The 19,093-nt window shown below is 39.8% G+C and overlaps 3 protein-coding genes across 12 annotated transcripts; 1 reads left to right on the forward strand and 2 right to left on the reverse strand.

The window, feature by feature from the left end:
• The first annotated feature begins 410 nt into the window (after positions 1–410).
• Positions 411–2,949, forward strand: LOC112283751 (membrane steroid-binding protein 1). 4 transcript variants are annotated; one of them, XM_024522857.3, is made up of 3 exons: positions 411–588; positions 1,168–1,518; positions 2,341–2,949. In XM_024522857.3, exons 2-3 carry the CDS (start codon positions 1,217–1,219, stop codon positions 2,615–2,617), a joined length of 579 nt encoding a protein of 192 aa, XP_024378625.1. In that variant the 5' UTR covers positions 411–588; positions 1,168–1,216; the 3' UTR covers positions 2,618–2,949. The 4 variants fall into 4 exon arrangements, with proteins under 4 accessions (XP_024378625.1, XP_024378641.1, XP_024378634.1 ...); XM_024522873.3 differs by having other exon boundaries at positions 502–723; XM_024522866.3 differs by lacking the exon at positions 411–588 and adding an exon at positions 689–812.
• A 295-nt stretch (positions 2,950–3,244) lies between these two features.
• Positions 3,245–7,490, reverse strand: LOC112283742 (exocyst complex component EXO70A1). Of its 2 annotated transcripts, none has more exons than XM_024522834.3 (5): positions 6,099–7,490; positions 5,454–5,749; positions 4,677–5,072; positions 3,988–4,389; positions 3,245–3,687 (listed from the first exon to the last, which is right to left on the reverse strand). In XM_024522834.3, exons 1-5 carry the CDS (start codon positions 6,637–6,639, stop codon positions 3,355–3,357), a joined length of 1,968 nt encoding a protein of 655 aa, XP_024378602.1. In that variant the 5' UTR covers positions 6,640–7,490; the 3' UTR covers positions 3,245–3,354. The 2 variants fall into 2 exon arrangements, with proteins under 2 accessions (XP_024378602.1, XP_024378592.1); XM_024522824.3 differs by having other exon boundaries at positions 3,245–3,732.
• Positions 7,491–12,368: 4,878 nt separating this feature from the next.
• LOC112290534 (protein ASPARTIC PROTEASE IN GUARD CELL 1) lies at positions 12,369–18,275 on the reverse strand. Of its 6 annotated transcripts, none has more exons than XM_024536913.3 (14): positions 18,150–18,275; positions 17,538–17,687; positions 17,126–17,164; positions 16,465–16,585; positions 15,769–16,208; positions 15,429–15,585; positions 15,118–15,200; positions 14,749–14,845; positions 14,459–14,528; positions 13,984–14,160; positions 13,401–13,525; positions 13,083–13,181; positions 12,878–12,975; positions 12,369–12,711 (listed from the first exon to the last, which is right to left on the reverse strand). In XM_024536913.3, the coding sequence occupies exons 2-14, from the start codon at positions 17,567–17,569 to the stop codon at positions 12,510–12,512; spliced, it is 1,740 nt and encodes a 579-aa protein (XP_024392681.1). In that variant the 5' UTR covers positions 17,570–17,687; positions 18,150–18,275; the 3' UTR covers positions 12,369–12,509. The 6 variants fall into 6 exon arrangements, with proteins under 6 accessions (XP_024392681.1, XP_024392672.1, XP_024392655.1 ...); XM_024536904.3 differs by having other exon boundaries at positions 17,915–18,173; XM_024536887.3 differs by lacking the exon at positions 18,150–18,275 and having other exon boundaries at positions 17,538–18,145.
• Between the last annotated feature and the right edge of the window lie 818 nt (positions 18,276–19,093).

Here is a 19,093-nt window from a genome sequence, read left to right on the forward strand (position 1 = left end):
TTCAAAACCAAAACAGACAAAGTACGGTGTCGCTGGAACACTAAAGCACGAAACAGGGGAGAAATAGTAATCGTCCTCGTGGTACACCACGACGGATTCGAAAATGGGGTTCTAGACTTCATGTTCCGAAGCAGCTCTTTCGATTCCTGATGTGAAAAGGTTGTTTCGACAAGTCAGAAAACCAAACGAGAAATAGTGTGCCAAATGTTTTAGTCCGCCGCAGCGCAGCTTCGTGCGCAGGTGGGATATTCCAGAACAAAGTGATAGTAGATGACAGATTGGAAAGATCAAAAGAGAGAGAGGGAGAGAGAAAAGAAATTGTGGAAACTGCCGAATTCGGTACATGCAGACAGCCTCTAACCGATGATAGAAAAGGAGGGATCAGAGCGTAGTTGGCAGAAAATCACAACCCCGGCTGTACAACATCGTCAAGCGTCTGACATCGCCTCGCGGTCCGTAGTTAAAGAAGACCTCTGCGGTGTTCACGCAGTTGTGGTCGTCTTTGTCCTGTTGTTATGTTGCAAGCTTGCTTACTCGGACGGGTCACTGCCTGCTGCGCCACTCCACTCCACCAATCCTCCCGGCAAGGTCAGTGGCTGTGACGAGCCCGTTGCGTCCTAGCATATCATTTGTTAGCATTTCTGTACGGCCACCGTAGAAAATCTTTTTGCTTGCTCTGGATGTGCGCGTGAAGGGTATTGGTTAGCGTCTGTTGCACGTAAGGTAGGTTTTGGTTGTCCGGGTGTAGTTGTCGGTGAAGGGTAGTGGCTGTGGTCTAGGAGTCGCCGTGGTTTCGACGAGGAATTTTTCGGGTAGGTCTAGTTGGAACGGCGAAGCTTGGGCATGTTGGCATTTCTAGTTTTGGGTTTATGGAGGTAGTGATTTTGGATTCTTTTTTTGTGGCAAAGAGGTTTTCTGTATGGAACCGGAGGTAGTTTGGGGTCGGGGTAGTTGCGATTACCCGATCGTAGAGATGTATCGAGACGTCTCTTGAAACGCTGGTTTTCGATTGTCTGTCGCCGATTGTCTGTTTTTCGTTTCTGGAACTGAACGCTTTTATGCTTCGTGCATGTTTGAGGGGACTGCTTTTGCCTATTCTCTTGAACTCCTGGATTGGAGTAGCACCCGTGAGTCTGTGTGTTGATGTAGTGTGCTTGACCATTTCAGGAATTCTGGAAGCTTGCAAGCTGCCTTATCACCTGTAAAGGATCTAAGAATGGCAGGACTGGATTTTGTTTACGGCTATTGGAATGCTACGTTGTCCTCGATCCCACAGTATACGGGTTTGTCAGCTAGCACTTTCTTCACAGTCGTTGCACTGGTGTTTGGCATATACTATCTAATATCGGTTCTCTTTGCGCAAGCCCCTGTTGAACACGTTCCAATGGAGCCACTGCCACCTCCTCAACAGCTCGGGGAGATTACTGCAGAAGAACTTCGAGCCTACGATGGCACTGATCCCAATAAGCCTTTGTTGATGGCCATCAAAGCTCAGATTTATGATGTTTCTCGGTCAAGGTATGTGAGGTGAAAGGGGTGGATCTATTTTGTCATTCTTATCCATTGTTTTGTGCTTTGTTAGTTGGACATCCTTCTCTTCAAAGATTCATTGTTGTGATTGTGGCTTGCTACTGGTGGTTACAACTAGTGTGCACTCATTGGATGTGAGAAGTGATTGTGAACCTCAAATGCTGTAACAGCAAAAGCAATATGCCTCCCTCGTAAATGCATTGGAAAGTTTCAAGAGGAGATTTTATCGAGGATGGTATTTACTTTTGTTTTCACAGTACTTGATGTTGCTTTTGTATCATTGTTAGTAACAGTACAATGAGTGTATTCCCAATTCATGAACAAGCTACATTCAGTTGGGAAGTGTTTGGTACTCTGAAGGGACGTACCTTCTTTCTTTGTTTATCTATTTCGTGAACTGTAACATCATAGGAAAAATTGCACCCAAATTGCATGTGTGGACTCTGTAAGATTAACGTATTGATTGTTCATCATCCTTAAAGGAGCTTTTGTTTATCTCATTATAGTGGTTGCACTCACTGTGTTTCCTTCTTTTGGAATACTATTGTTACTTTCGGTTGAATTTATAGATGATTGTCGCATGAGCAGATCTGTAATGGGATACTTGCAGTCTCAATCAACTGCTTGCCATGGAATTTTCCTCTCCACTTGAGCACGGATCCAATAAAACTGTTGGGTTTTACATGCCTGGGTCTGTTCGAGTAGACTCTAGAATCGTCTCTCTTCCGAGGTCTATCGTTTGAGAGACCTATCATGTAACGGATAAACTTCTGAGACTTACTATGGAACGCTCCTGGAACATCGTAACAGGGCATTTTATGGACCTGGCGGACCATACGCACTCTTTGCTGGGAAAGACGCCAGCAGGGCTCTGGCCAAAATGTCTTTTGAGGAGAAGGATCTGACTGGCGACATTGAAGGTTTGAGCCCTTATGAAGCTGAAGCTTTGACCGATTGGGAGTACAAGTTCATGAGCAAGTATCAGAAAGTGGGTACCGTCAAGCAAATCCCTGTCTCAGACAAGAGTGAGAACGTTCCAACTACACCTACACCCGACGCTGAATCGGAGACATCAAAGGTCGAATGATGAATGTAGAATACTGTTGTTGGAGCCAGTGAAGTCGGAAATCGCAGTATGGAAAATGCTTTTGTGTTTGTACATGTTGTTGTACAGCGTCAAGAAAAGTTTCTTGTTTTACTGCAGGGTATACGTGCATAATGTTTGTTCCATCCCGGTAAAATCAAACTGTCCTCAGGTTGAAGTGGATGATACTACTTAATTCGTGTCCGACTTCCATTTTCAGTAAGTTATAGTGATGCCTACGTGAGACACTCAAATACCTAGCTGCTAGGAATCCCCCAGTGTTCATTTCATTTTATTTTTCAAAAATAACTCATAGGGCCGCTAAATTCAAAATATGGGCTTCTCTGGATTTTGTATCAGTTCATGCACACCTTGTTGCTGGTTCTTCCTAGGGCTATTGAACTTGCCATTCCCTTGCAACTGATATCTATTTTCTGGATCTGTCGTGCACAACCATGTCGCTAGTGTGTATATAGTGTTGAACACATTCTTAAGATTCGTTGAGCATAATTGACATGCAATCTAATTATTCATGAACAATTTGCTAGGACTCTTTGTTAGTACTTAAGTGCATACATCTCATAGTCTAAAATAATAAACAGTGTGCGATAAATCTTGGTTGCTAGAGGATTAAAGAAAGACCAAATAATTGCATGTTAAAATTGTCAATTGAGAAAAAATTGTTTACAATGCACAACCCTGCGCATGGGTCAAAAATTCATTGCAGTAACACCGTCTGCTCAGGCGTTGTTACCTCCAAATAAATCTCCTAAGATTGTCTCCAAAATTTCGGGAGTATACTTAATGTACTTGTCTGAATCACGGCCACGGCCTTCCAACAGAGACCCGAAGTGTCCCAGAAAGCTTCGGTACGCAGGTACAACCATTTGTGTGACTGCTGCTAAGGTACCATCCCTCAAATCCTTTTCTGCTATGAGCCACTTCGACTGGATTTGAACAGTCTCGTCGAATGCAGCGTTAAATGCTCTCAATTTTTGCCGCACCAGATCACGTGAGCCGCTTTTACTTGATGAGGATCCCTTTAGTCCGTCACTGTTGAGATGCTGGAGTACCTGCTGCCATGCTTCTCGTTGGTACTTCAATGCATTTGTTGACACCTGTACGGTATTGAAAAATTGAAATGATACGACATATTGCGTTCAAACTAAACACCAGCACACTGCTAAGTATGAAGCTGAAAACTATACCTTGTAAGATTTATAAGAAGATGCAATCTTGGATCTCAGCTACTGAGGCTATAGACCGATAGGTTTGTTACCCACTGTAGTTAAGAGGAGTTGCAACTTTCAATATTAACTTCTATCATTCACATTAATAAATTGAAAGTGACCAGTTCAAGAGACAATACTTACCTTGCGACCGACCTCAGAAATCCAGTCTTCGCCTAACAATGGCCCCAGAGCATTGTTCTTCACACGATTGCGAATATAGTACATGTTGTTCATCAGAAAAATGTGACGTAGGGCAGGGTCGTGAAACTCCTTGGCGCGCGTCTCCACTAGTCCTTCAAGAGTATTCAGAATGAGAGCCAATCCCTCAGGCAGCCCCTTATCTTCAGCTCCCTCACCCTCCCAGCTTTGCGCAATTCGTAGAACCTTGCTCAATGTTATGGGAAACAAAGCAATCACATATCCCAGATAATTGACCACCCAACTGCAAAGTTGCATGACCCTACCGTCCAGAGAGACCCCTTCTTTTTGCTCCTTTATCCAGTCATCAATGTCCCAAAATGTCTTTCCAGCAGCATAGACAATCTATAATCATGGAACACGAAAAAAATAAGTTAAATCTCAGGCCTTCACGAATTACAACTCAAAATTAACATGCACATTTCGTGAATCGTTTTTAAAAAACCCAAATTATTTCCCAACATGAACGCAAAATCATCAAAATTAGAATTCTCGTCACGTAGGCGTACTTCATAATGCAGGAAAACTATTTTTTTCCGAGTTAATAAAGCGACGGTTATTTGTGAGCTACATTAGGTAGCACTATGATGATTTAAGATAGGGTATGGAGTTAGTCATAGAGTATTAAGTACCTGTTTCAAAAGCTCTCGGTAACGTGATCGGATCTCACCACAAGCCTGCCCATCGAATACCTGAATAACACTATGTTCACACTTCTCCATGCTTTCATACATTTCAAGCAGCTTGCAGAGCTTCTCGGGGGAACGTTCGCTTGCTGCAACACTTTCTCCAAATCTCAGGAATGTATCCATCTCAGGCTCAGCTAAGTCATATAAGATTTCCACCCAGACTGCTTGCCCCACATTTTTGAACACTTGACGAGCAAGGCGTCTTTCACCGGTATACAGCATCTTCACAATAACCTCAAGTTGTTGGGCCCATTTTTCCACCATGTTTTGTAAATCATCCCATGGAATTGAGTTCACTGTTTTTGGGGTGACATTGTTCATGTAACGCACGTCCAGAGCCTGAAGCAGCAAAAAAGAAGAAACGCACAGCAGTCAGCAATGAAGGCTTGAACACAATAATAAAGACCAATACATGACGGGTAATTTCAAATTACTCGATAGAACAGAGAAGCTTCAGCTCTAAAGGCTACGAGGTGACTCAGACCTAAGTTTCAAGTAAGATGCCTAGCATGAAGAGTTGAAATAAATGTAAGAACTTGCATCCAGTCATATTCGGGTTGCCAGTTGCAACAGATACCTCGCGACATTCACCAATTGAACACTAAAACGTAGGATTCGAAAAGTCTTATTGTTACCACAAAGCTGTTGGAAAAGGCAAATAGTTTAGGCAACAAGAACATCATCCAGTACCTAAGACCAACTGTTGCAAAGAGCACTTACTTTCAGGCTTTCTTCACAAAGTACAAGTCGAGTGTCTTGGTACGCATCTACACATCTTTGGTAATGAACGTTGCCAGCTAATTTTTCTATAATAGTTTGCAATTTCTGCAGGACCTGCGGAGGGTAGCTGACCAGATAGTCCAACTCAGAGGAAGGAGGAGAGTTTGATTCTCGAGGTGCCATTTGTTCGGGTAATTCAATAGGTTGACTGTGCTCACTTATCAGGCGCTTAAATTCTTTCTCAAGCTTGCCAAGTGCAGTGACTAATAATCCACCATCGAGCTCATGTGCTCCACCTGCAAACCAAAACGCGCTTCCTTCAGTTTATCAATTTCTGCAGTAGAATCAACTGCCTTGAACAGATCTTATAAACAAGACCGATTGACAAGCTGAGAACAGCAAGCAAGCTCACAAAGGTTATCTTCATCAATCGAGTGCATGTGAAACCAATCCATAAACGCTCTAGCGAAACGCATTTAACGCTGAGAACACCATGATTGAACTTTTGAAATTGAGGTTTTAGCACATTTAGTTGTGGTTTCAACAAGTTGACATAATTTTGGAGAACTATGTTTTAGAACGCCGTTAATAGTCATGAACCCTTTGCTATATTCCTATAACATTCAGCGCCTTGTGAATACCTACCCGCCTGTTGAGACTGCAAAGTTGCAAGTGATTCATTGAGTCGCCGTAAGCGCACAGTGTCTGTAGAGCCTGTATAGTTCAGGTAAGCGACAGCTTCTTGCAACCAATTGATGGCCACAATCGAATTGTGTTTCAAATAATCGACAGCTTCTTCCAGCTGTATTAATGCAGCCAAGTAACCATCGAAATCATCTCTAGGCTCCTTCACCAATCTTACCCTAATCTTGCTCACCACATCAAACATTTTAAGAACCTGCATCGCTGGTTCTAAGGTTTTATTTATTCTTTGAGTCAAACTCTCTGTGATCTTGGATTTCTCCTGCAGTGGCAACAGTGATCTCCTTACAGGAGACAGACGATCTTGAAACATCTGCAGCCGCTTGTTGGCTTCATTTAATTGATTTCCTAATGCACGGGTCTTCTCTAAGGATTGACAAAGTTCATTTCGTGCAGCCCAAAGTTTTGCAAGTACATCTGATGGAGGCGAAAACGCTTTCACCGCCCATGGCGCTGTCTCTCTTCCTGCACTCTCAGCACCCATGATGACTCTTCACTGAATCACAAGAATTCGCAGCTTCGATTTCTTTCTCGCACAGGGCACATAGTTCTACTAAAAATCCCCACCAGAAATCCGCTTTTCTCTCTCCTCCCACACAGCAATAATCTCGTCAAAAATACAAATTCACAATTCTTGGACGTCTTCAATAGAACAACTGCTAATCCAGCAACACCTCAAAGATAATACTCCGAAAGAATCGCCCTACGATCTAATCTGCCTCGAAGAGTCGCAAATCGTGGATTGTTTCCAAATACGTGTTACAATCTGCTTCTTCGAAGCTCAAGCTTGTCGTCTCTGAGCGAAGAATAGGCATGAATGACTCTTAACCAAATTGCTCCTGCACACATTACCCCTGGAAACTAAAAGAAGATGATAGCCCTATGAGCCTATATCAGTACGCCGAGCTTCGTGATAGCACAAATCCACCGAATGCAGGTGAACCAAGACCCCTGTTTCATAAGAATCGGCGGTGTTCGGATGTCACAATGCCACAAGCAAGAACTACATGTGAGGTCCCAACAGGCTTGCAGACATTCTGTCTTCCAACGAATAGGCACCACCTGAAGCCTGAACCTTGCAATGCAAAGCTCATTCTGGAAGAGGTGGTTTCGTGATGCAAGGACAACCAGGAAAGCGATCGCTAAGAGACAACCGTAATCCAACTGCCAACTGTAAACCTGCGGACGACCTTCGGCAACATGTCTCTTCGGCAACTGGACGGCACGGATAAATAGTAATGAAGCCCTAGATTACGCCAAAGGGACCCGCCAAGAAATGCCTCGAGATCGCACACGCGGTGTTTTGCCAGCTTAGTTGGCCATGAAGTGTTAAGACAAAAGAGCTGCAAGGCAATCAAGGCTCTATCGCAACAAAACTGAAACCTCACAACAACAGATCGACAACGAGTATCTGTCTTCCTCTGAGTCGGGAAGACAACTTCCTCCCATTAAAGACGGATGAGATCCTAAAGCTCCAGTGCTAAAAGGGGAGGATAAAGGAAACCTTTCGAGTTTGAATTGTGCAATTTAACTTGCCTACAACACATCCGGGATTCAACGACCCCAAGAAAGTCGAAACCCCGAAGACGGCGGCATCCTTTATGGTATTTACCACCCCAAGTCCTGGTCTCCACAGGACTCCTCCGAGTCGTTCCCGCGTAAACGACGACCGGAGGAGTAAGTCCAACAACGTGAAGTTTGAACAAGCGGACAAACGGATGAGGAGCAAGGCTAGAATATCCACAGTAATCCAAGGAAGCAGACTCCGCAGAGCCGCAGAATTCAAACCTCCACTAAGCGTGCGTAGAATTCTCCTGCCGGACGTCAGCACATGAACGGAAGCTACCACAGGCCCCACCATAGCCCAACCATCGGCTAATCTCATCACCAAACCACGATGTCGACGCCGATGCCATAGCCCCACACCCTGCCAGTAACAGGGGCAAAAACGAAACAGTCCACCACATGAAACCACGCTCCTGTCCTAAATATCCACCACCATGACAGCCTAACTTCCTGCGCTCCTTGCGCCGACGACAAAATTCTCAAGCAACCACCGAGTGCACTCCCGGACGCGGAGTTTACACGTGCAAAAGATTTACGCAGAGGGTTATTGCGATTACTTCGAAAACTGGAGCTCCCCTTCTACTGGCCCACTCGCTCTGAGCTCCTGCAGTGACTATGACGAGTTATGTCTACCAGCTCCACCACGACATTGTTACTGAGTCTCACGCTACTGCACCTGTACGAGTTCCCGAGATTCTGACACTATTGGTTGGAATCACGTGTGGTGATGGCGATGGCGAAGGCGATGGTGGTAGGCTTGCAACAGAGAGCCTTGAGGGGAGGGATCCGTAAAGCAAAGGGGGGGACCCGGTCGACGAAGACGACGACGCTCAGACTGGACGCGGGATCTCGCGCCGCGCGGTCCATCGCCCGTTTCGTACGCCGCCGCGTTGGCTTCGTTCGTCCGTTCGTTCGTTGGTCGTCGTCCTTGAGTTTCGTTCGTTCGTCCATTCGTCTCTGCCGTCCCTATCCTGACACGGTGGCAGGATGCCCTCTGACATGGCATTTGATGTGCGCCGCTGTCTTTTGTCAATATTGGCCAAACAAAACGGTTTTAGGATTCTATAGAAATAACTCAAGGATGGTGGCAAATTTATTTTAAAATAGTAATGTGTGTAGCAATGCTGCAATGGTTATTAAAAAAAACAGTTAACTCATCGAAACATGAGAGGCAAAATATTGTACCACCTTTTTTTCTTCTTCTTTTGGATCCATTTGATATTTTTTATTCAAATATGTGGACAATATAATAGATTTAGTCAAATTTCACTAAGTAAAATCATGTAAAATATGTTATTTTCTTTGATATGATTATTTTTTGTTTTTCTTTTGTTTGTTTTTTTTTTTTCAAAAAATTAAATTAAATTAAATGGCATTGCAAGGGTGAATCTTGAGTAAGAATCTATTAAGCATGGATGGGATTTTAGAGTTGAGATTCTAACTGCCAACCTTTTCAAAGTTGTGGTTTGTTCTTAGATCTAACCTTGCCATCACTTGATAATTTGAAATCATTTTGAATCAAGACTAATATACTTATGGTATATACTAGTTTTAAAAAAAACACATCATATATATGTATATACACACAGAAAAATGTCATGTAATTTATATTTTTGAATAATAAACAAAGAAACAAATGGTTGGAATTTAATGTTGTTGAATAATATATATATATATATATATATATATATATATATATATATTTCTATTTTAAATTTTTTAAAGTAAGGCATCTAATGCTAGCATATATATAGAGAGAAAAAAAAAAAGAGAGAAATGTTAAAATGACCCACCCATTTACTAAATTGATCCACCCTATTAAAACCATCATTAGAAAAATGGATCATCTCTAGAAGCATTATTACAATCATGCCCTCATCTCCACCCCTCTCGCTCCCAAATCCTACTTCCTTCCCATTCCCAGCCTTCTTCATTCCAACCTCTTGTTCCCCTCCCTCTGTTCCCAATTCTTATTTTAATTCCTTCATTCTCCCATGCTTCCAATGATAGAGTGGAGAAGTTTAGTAAATACATGGGTCATTTTTAATATTTCTTTATATATATATATAGATGAAATTGAACATAATTTATGTGAAAGTGTATATATATATATATATATATATATTGTTGAAGATTTTTTTGAAGAATACAAAATATTGCAACAAAATATTTCTTATATTTGAATACATATATATATATACATAAGAAAGAACCTTCTTTTAAAACCTTCTTTTTAAAACCTTCTTTTTAAACCACTACACACAAACACACATGTGTTTTTAGACTCCAATATTAAAAAATATTCATTGATTTTAAAAAAAAAATATTTAAGTAATTTTGGAGTATTTTTTTGTATTATTATTTTTCTCTTTTTTACACTAATTGTAATAAATCTTAACACTAAGAGCTTATTCTTTAAAGAATATAATTTTTTTATTGTTTTAAATTTAATTTTAATATTTTTTTACTCAAAATTAAAAAAAAAATCAAAGAAAAATATGAAGATTGGAGATTTTTATAATTTTTATGGTCAAAAAAATTATTTTTTGATCTTCGAAATTTGTTTCTTATGCTTTAAATTCACAATTCTTGATTGTTTTAACATATCTTATTTATTAGAATTTTGATTTTAAAAAATATTTAATTTATTTCGAATATATATATTTATAAAATTATTATAAATAATTAAATTAAAGAAAATAACTTTATATATTAGTTGAAACTTATAAGACCAATTGAAACTATAAAGTAGGTGCAACTGATCCATAAACTTATAATTATATATTGTTGGTATTTGTACAAGAATAAATGTAATAATCTAATATATTATTATCTCATTTATGTTCACAATTTGAACAAGTTGTATCTTTAGGATGATTTTCTATCTATATTAGATTATTATTCACAAAGGAATTTATAATCAAAGTTTTATGTTTTTTGTGAAAAAACCATAAACATGAAGAAATATACAATTAAAAAGTATGCTTTAAAGGCAAGGAATGAATTTAGTTTTGTTTCATTAGAATCACCAATAAAATACAATGATAGTAATAATTTAGTATGAATTTATTTGATCTAGGTCAAAAATCAATGTTGGAAAAATGCACATATTAAAATTGATACCAAAAAATGGAAAAGATAGCTCTTACAATAGAATATATTTGCACAAGAATTGAAGTGAATTATTTATTAGTATATTAAAGAAAAAAAGAAAAAAAGAAATATGAATTTAGATTCAAAACTCAATTTTGATCACATTATATAAGATGAATCTAATAGTTTGTCCATTTGCCATTAGCCCCAATTACAACTCTAATACACTTATGCATATTTCCACATAATCTCTTGCATTCATCAAGAGTAATTAAAGCCCAACAATCTCTAATACATATCCATAATTTTATCATTTTTTTTAAGAAGGATCTAATATTGGTTTAAACAACATTTGAGAATTATCCACAAATATTTGATTGATTTGAAGTCAAGCTATTGTGCCGGCCACTTGAGAAGAAAAAATAATTGGTAATTCAACCACAAAGTTACAAATATGGGCATATGCAATGGATTATTATTGTATCGGATAATCACATTTTCAAAATTTTAATTGAATGCATGCAATGTATGAATCAACTCATGTTCTAAAATCTCATTGTAACAATGATGACCTAATGTTTCCTTGGTTTTGCACATCATGGCAAGGCCTTCCATAACAATACAATTCTACATCATTACTCATCTACTTCCAAACTTCACCATCTCTTGTATTCTTCTAATACTCAAAGACTCTCCATTACCAATCCAATATTAGCTACAACCATTAGAACAAAATCGATTCTTTTTTATTTTATTAGAGAACATATGTGCTATATCATCATTTGTCCAATGTTCATGATGGTTAGCAAACTCTAATCTTCACTTTATATGATAGTGTGTGAACTTTGACTTCTTTTGCTTGATATAATTTCCTTTTCAAAACAAAATTAAACATAATAATGTGGGCCTACTCTCATATATATATATATATATATATATATATTGTCTTAAAGCCATCAATAATGATTGCTTGCACACATAATTTTTGATTTGCTACACTAAATACATGATCTACCACCAACACTAAAATTTATACCATTTAATTCACCCAAATGTTATTTACAAAGGTGATAAAACTTTTTAATATTTACAAATATTATACAATCTTTTTAGTACTCACCCTTGCTAGAGCACTAACTTCAATTTGTTGTCTTTCAACAGAAGATATATCTTTATGAAGCCATGATATGTGCTACTAGTGTGTGAATTTATATAACTAGAGCATATTATCTTACCCATGCTCTCATCCAAGCACAAATAACCATTTGTAAATGATCAAATTACATTGATTTGCTACAATCCAATCCAAGTGTGAGCAAAACTAAGTTTGACAAATAAGTGATTTGATCCCCATGTTTCCCTCTCCCATTTGCATTGTTGGACCTGTACTTTGGTTACCACATCATTCACTTATTTTATAAGCAAAGTCACTTTCAAATTTGATTTTTACAGCAACACATTAGTCATAATTTTTGGTTAAAATCACGATTATTGATTCCATATTCAGTTATGACTATCACTATATGCAAGTTAAAACAGACGTATCAAATGATATTCCAACACCAACTTTCTACCACTTGATATGGGAAGCACAGGATAACCGCTCGTTAATACAAACAGAAACCTGAGCTTGAGAAATTGGGAATTAAGGCACTACCCTTCTAGAGAATAGGTGCACTGTACAGTTGCAGGTGGCTACAATTGCTCGTCACCAATCCATGTTTCCTCTTCATTTGTTTCGGCCACCTCCAAGTTTTCGTACTTGATTTGGCCTCTGTTTCTGTACTTGAAAAAATACCAGTAGACTAAACTTGCAATAACTGCAAGCAATACTACTACCCCCACTAATATTGCAATCATAGCACCCATCTTAGCCCTATCTGAATGTATCCAAGCCCTGTCAAAACACCACGCAGGGGATGATAAATAATAATGCCACAAGATGAAAATTTGGATTGACCCCACTGAAGCTTAGAAACATAACTGAGTTATTCTGGAAGCTACAATATAATACGCAAGTCCACAAACTATAGTGCACCTTAAAGAACTGTAAACAGACTTACCATTTTGAGGGGGGGAGACCTTTCCAGCTTCTCAAGCGGTACGCACCAAAAATCTCTGGCAGCTTAACTGTATGGTCTTCTAACCGCGCTGCTAATGCCTGCCAAAGTCGAAGGATTTGTCTGAGATATAGATACTACCAATAACTGTGGCAATAGCAACAAGAGCAACCAATGCAGAAAGAAAATATGCACAGAGAAAATGAACCTTGGCAGCAGATGATGAAAAAAGCTGAGAAGATGCTGGAGATATAATACATCGCACAACTACGTGTTCTCCATCTTCTTTAATGTCTTCTATGCTTATCTGCGTAACACTTGAGGCAAAATATAAGTATGATAAATAGACATGATCTCCTATATAAAACAATGCTATCAAAGGATTCTAACATTATCCGCTTGGAGGGGACGATAGCGTAGCACTGGCCACTATGGCAATTTCAGGAACAATTCAGATAATCTGTCATACAGCTGCTATAGAACCACAAATTGGATAAGAGAAAGAGATAAAAAAATGGATTACAACCTGTGACGAAGAAATCGCAAGTTCAGAAGCCATGCTTGATTTAAACAGGAGAGTCTGATTCAAAATGGTGGTAAAATTTCCATCTAGTTCAATTAGAAGTTCAATGCTGCCAAAATCTTGTTTATCTGTGAAGAGAAAACAAATATGTGGCGAGATATGAAACTTAGAATCCAGAGTGGTAATCAACGAATGATTTAGTATTTTTATAAGATGCTCCTCATTGACACAAATGACAAGCATTGAGAGAAACGGTGCATGACACAGCCAGACAAGCATGAAATTGTATAATAAGTTAAATTCAGGTTCACCACCATCAGGTATTCCTCCTAGAGAGCTAAAATGTCAATGTACCAATATTACGTTTACAACGGTAAATCTTATTGACGAATGTGTTACTTTTTCCGGCCAGAACTACTGTAAATTGCTTTTTTCACTGTTTCACTACTCGTTCCACCCAGTGATTCCAGTTCTTAATCATTCATAACTATCGACTCGCATTCTCGTTTCGAATTTAGCAGACTCGAGCAATGACATACAATCAAGTCACTCAGACAAGAAAGCCTATCCAATCATAGACACATACCCTCTGGCAAGGATGCCGGTGATTCGATAGGACTACTCTCATTTACCGGAGGTGGTGGCGGTGCCAATGGAGGTTCAGCAGGTAAAATGCTCCACAAATTTGTGCAATTCGTCTTGAAAAAACCAATCTGATGATTGGCCCTGTCATACGTAACCAGCGTATTCCTCACAACAATCCCTGGAAAATTCCAAGTTATCTACTATAACCAAGACGTTGCTAGTGAGCATATCATTTACAAAGTACTCTTACAAATAACTATCATTCGGAAGTCAGCGAAAACAAACTGTGCTTCCAGTCCAGTGTACGTGGTGGACAAAGTCACGAACAGAGCTGAGGTGGTACTACTTTTGTACTTACGTTTTGAAGGTCATCAAATTATGAAGGACCTTCATTTCTGTAGTCCACAAAATTGTAGAGATTGATCATTATTATTTCAAATCATAGTATAATACACAACACACCCAAAAACAATTACCTCCAAGCAATGTTGTAGCGTCTTGGTTCTTAAAGAAGCCCAAACAATATGCCCCTGGCACTTTGGTATGCTGTGATCACAAAATAATTTCAGAAAGCAGCAACATGGATGATAATATGGAATAACTGTAGCAATACACATAAAGAATAATTGTTTCTTTGAAAATATAATTGCATAAAGGAAGGTGATCATGTGATCCTTAAGATAATGTGAAATCAAAGAAATAAAAGTTTGTTTTAAGGACAAAATAAACAGATAGAGATTTACAAACTTTAAGTTAAACGACTCACCTTGAATAGATAGTTTTCTGGAGCCAAAAATACTTTCTGGTTTCCCGAAAATACAAAGTCCACTGGAGGAAAATGCTTGCCCAGCGCTTTTGAATCACTATTGCATAAACATTCATACAATCAATGCAGATTCCTAACTACAATTGGGAAGAATATATTTTACATGACACAGAATCAGCATCGTGCAGATTTAAAGGTAGACTAATCCATGTTGAATGTTACAACATTCATGCTCCATGGGAAGGTACAAAGGAGGAACCATACATTTTTAAAACATTATGTTCACAATTTGTGTTACATAAAAAAAACATGCAAATTCTAAGTATCTTGGAAAAGTAGTTATTTGTGTCCAAGCGAGACAACACTCACCTTCCTGCTCCTGCGAAGCAAACATCAGGGTAACTTGGATCAGGACCAGGAACAGCTTGCAATGACCCAAGTTGTTGAGTAATCTGCAACCTCAATGACCATTTTAAAATTTACAGTTAGCGTTAAGAAAACCAAACACGACGATTTGAATGCTAAAGTCACAGTCGAATAGACAACTATTTTAAATAATAAAAAAGGCGTAAATATGTTAGTTGTGGACGAGCAAATTGGGAATACCAGTTGAGTCACATAGTACCTTGTAAGGTAATATAACAGTCTAAACAAAAAATCTGAAAGATTAGTCCACTTACAGCATCTTTGAAAGCATCAAAAGCTTTATCTGGAAGATAGGCGTATGTTGTCCCACTGTCTAGAACTGTGCCAAGCCTTCCATTGAAAACTTCACTAGGCACATTCAAGCTGACTCCTTGCACCTGAATCTCAGATAACTCTAGGTTGTAGTAATTGCTGCATCCAGAACATACAAGTCAGCATTTTTCTGCATGCCAGGTACAAAACAATTCCGATTATTAAGTCTTTTTCACGCCAACAACAGAGAAATTTTTAAGACATAGAGATATTTTACGTACTCTGATGCTCAAAGAAGAATGATTTCTCAGGTAAGAGGAGGGGTACAGGGAATAGGCGTACCTACGATTAGGATCTGATTTAGCAAATACCATAGCTGGAGGAGGTGGAATTGCCCCTAACACCATGGAACCACCACCCTCGTCCATGCCACCATAACAAAGTGAAAAAGAATCCTCCATGGCTCCAGTTCCTACAAGCTGGTCCACAATACTAAGTGGACCACGTCCCAGCCCCATGATGCCATCAGCATGTTGTAGATAGAGATCTCCAGTCTCTGCAGTTTCACATCCAAATAAAAGAGGATGAGGTTGCAGCCGACTGCCATTGCCAAAACCTAGTAGGTCCTTTCCAAGAACTCCTTTGCTGGAGCTCATTTCAGCATAAACCCTCTCGTATTTGCATTGGTGAACCCTGGCATCGCACATTTTCGTTATACAATCTGGTGAATTACAAGAGACCGTTTGATACGAGCTTGAATTGTCGGGCTTAAATCGGGGGTCCTGTGCCACATATAACAAACAGAAGTCACCAATGGTGTTCAATAGCCCACCCATGCGCTGTGTAACAATATGAAATCCTACTGCGTCCCTTGTCTGGTCTCAAAACTGTACGCAGTTTCATCGTCGTTCTAATACGCCGTACGTACGACTTTTAGATAATTCAAATACTGTTCAATTGGGACACAAGTTAGTTAATTCCACAGCAAGCAAGCAGAGCCTCTTCTGCATAATTAGATAGGGAAGTGACGAAACATGCCTGGTGATGGCCACAATGAGTGCAACTAGAGCAGGGCACGTATGTAACAGTGCTTCCTGTGTCTACTATAAGTGCAAACTCCTGCGCAGGTGTCCCAATGAAAACTCTGCTTGTGTAGTATCTGTACACAAAACCCACGAGATAGTTAGAAACTTCCGAAAGAACACATATTCCTCTCCATACTCACGTTGAGACCTCAGCCATCGCGTACAGCAGAGGCAAATAGAAACTAAAATATGGTGTTTATGTGGTCAATCACTGACTTGACAAAAGATATCGATGAAAACAATACTTAAACCATAATTTTTAACATCTTTAGCCAGAATTTCACAGCCAAAAGGTCTGAGAACTACCCCTGAGCTTTAAATTCCAAAATAAAAACACCCCTCTTGAATCGAAGAAATTCCAGAATATCCAAACCATTAATTCGCTACTTCGTCACTTTCTTCACGTAGAAAATGATGCTTTCAGTACAAACTCACAGAGCATTTTAAGAAATAATAAAAAAAAATCCGAGCTCATCATTAAAAAGAAAAAAAAGGTTATAAATTTCACCATCATTAATTTTGCTAAAAGTTATTGGCTTTCAACAAATTTTCAGTAGGTGTAGCCCTAAGAATCTACACACAAACCTCAGGTACCAAAAGAACACAAAACTCACATTATTGGAACTCCTGACGACATTAACTTGATCTCCAACCTAAGTGATCAGTCCCCAATCCAAATGAGCCATCGAACCATCGGACTTATGCAAAAGCATCTGAACAACAATACTACTCAGCTCCAGGAGAATCAAACCCACAGTCAAGGCCTTGAATGCAGGCCTTTGAATACAATATCTATCTCTAACAGTGTTAGAATGACACACGACAAAGCACGGAAAAACTTACGACAAAGCTGGCGCTAAATCTGCTCAATTTTACACTTCCTAAACATTACAGAACAACGAATTCGAGCTGCAAAAGCGATCCGTTGAATCCAGCCCAAATTTAGCAAAGCGTGACAAGAATTGAATTTTTCTCTTCCAAAAGCAAACTAAGCCCAAGAATCACACAATGTCCAAAAGCTCGCACCCTTTTGTAAGCAAATCGTCATGAAGGACCATCCTAGCATCCTCCACGAGGCCTCTCCCTCGCCGCTCAAAACGACGATCCACGACATGTCCATGTCGTTTAGACTCCACGAGGGGAAGCACGAGTGCGGAGCCGCAGTTCGACTGGATCCTGACCCCATTCAATCCATTCCCATTCTCATTTTCACTAGGGTTCACAGAAACACCGATCACCTCGCGACCTAATTCACCCACTACCAGAATGGTCAAAAAACCCACCAAACCCCAAATAAAGTCACAATGAAGCCCCATTTCCCTCTGTCCGAGTCGCTACACGGGCGACACTGATCCCTCCAAATCACTCCTCCACTTCCATTAATTCTTACGACCTAGGGTTACCTGCTCTCGAGGTCCAAAACCACAAGCAAAATTGGGGTACCGGTCTCACAGAGCCGCTAAATTCGTGCAATTTTTCTAGGACCAGTGCGAGCAGAAGTGAAAACTAAGATTCATAAGTTTGTGCAGCGCTTTGATCAGGCGCAGAGTGGGATTCCGAGCATCAGATCCAGCTCCACGAGACGCGATCGGCGTCACCGCAAGCTTGCGAGTAAAGAAAACATCAATAAAATACTACCTTCGGGGAGAGGGGATGATCTCGCGAGAATGAATTTGGACGCGGCAGTTCCTGTCACCGCGTCTATGATCCCGTGACCGTCAAAGATGCGACGCAGAATTGTCGCCTAGCCATTGCTATGCTGTGAGTTCCCCGCCCCCGGAAGCAGTTTCATTATCCTACTCCCCCCCCCCCCCCCCAATTATTATTCTTCAAGCATGTCGAGAGAAAAATAGCAAAACCTTCAGCCATGATCCACAAATTAATCCTGAATGCGTGTCGGATAATGAAGAATATATCATCGCTCCACCGTGACGATCCTCAAACATTCACGACCCGAAACGCCAGAAGAACCCAATTTCGATACTAATTGCTTCGATCCGAAGCGAACAAACAGAGGTGCTGAAGCCATGTGCTCGAATAAGAAGAATGAGTAATTTAGACGGTGTAATGAAGATGTTTTTATCGGCGTTCTTGAGATGGGTGAATAAGTGTAGCTGTGGGATCATGCAACAAGCTCCCGGCACCATATTTTTATCGTGCCTTGCAGCCTCTGATCATGCTCTATTTCACCGACACTGGCCACGTTCTGGTGTCAATAATAATAATTGAGGTCACAGAATAACAGTGATACAATTGTTCGAAAATAAACCATGGTTGGAGTGAAGAAGAATGCTAAACCCTTATTGTAAGAAATAACATTTGTCATCAACCTTTTTTTTCTTCTTATTTCTACGTATCAATCTCTACTTGTGTCCATGAGCAATAAGAACTCATGTGTCGGTGACGGAAATATCAGCATAATCTTCACACAGGAACCGAAGCTGATGACTCAAAAAAGAGTACCCTGATGGACATGGATGATGCACTTCCTTCTGAAATGTGAAGTACTGGGCTCACTGAATCGTACTCGTACCTAAATTCTGAGAGTAGATGAGAGTACAACAACAACAGCAACAACAACA

Source organism: Physcomitrium patens, chromosome 1, assembly GCF_059467195.1.
Source record: "Physcomitrium patens ecotype Gransden chromosome 1, ASM5946719v1, whole genome shotgun sequence".
Lineage (NCBI taxonomy): Eukaryota > Viridiplantae > Streptophyta > Bryopsida > Funariales > Funariaceae > Physcomitrium > Physcomitrium patens.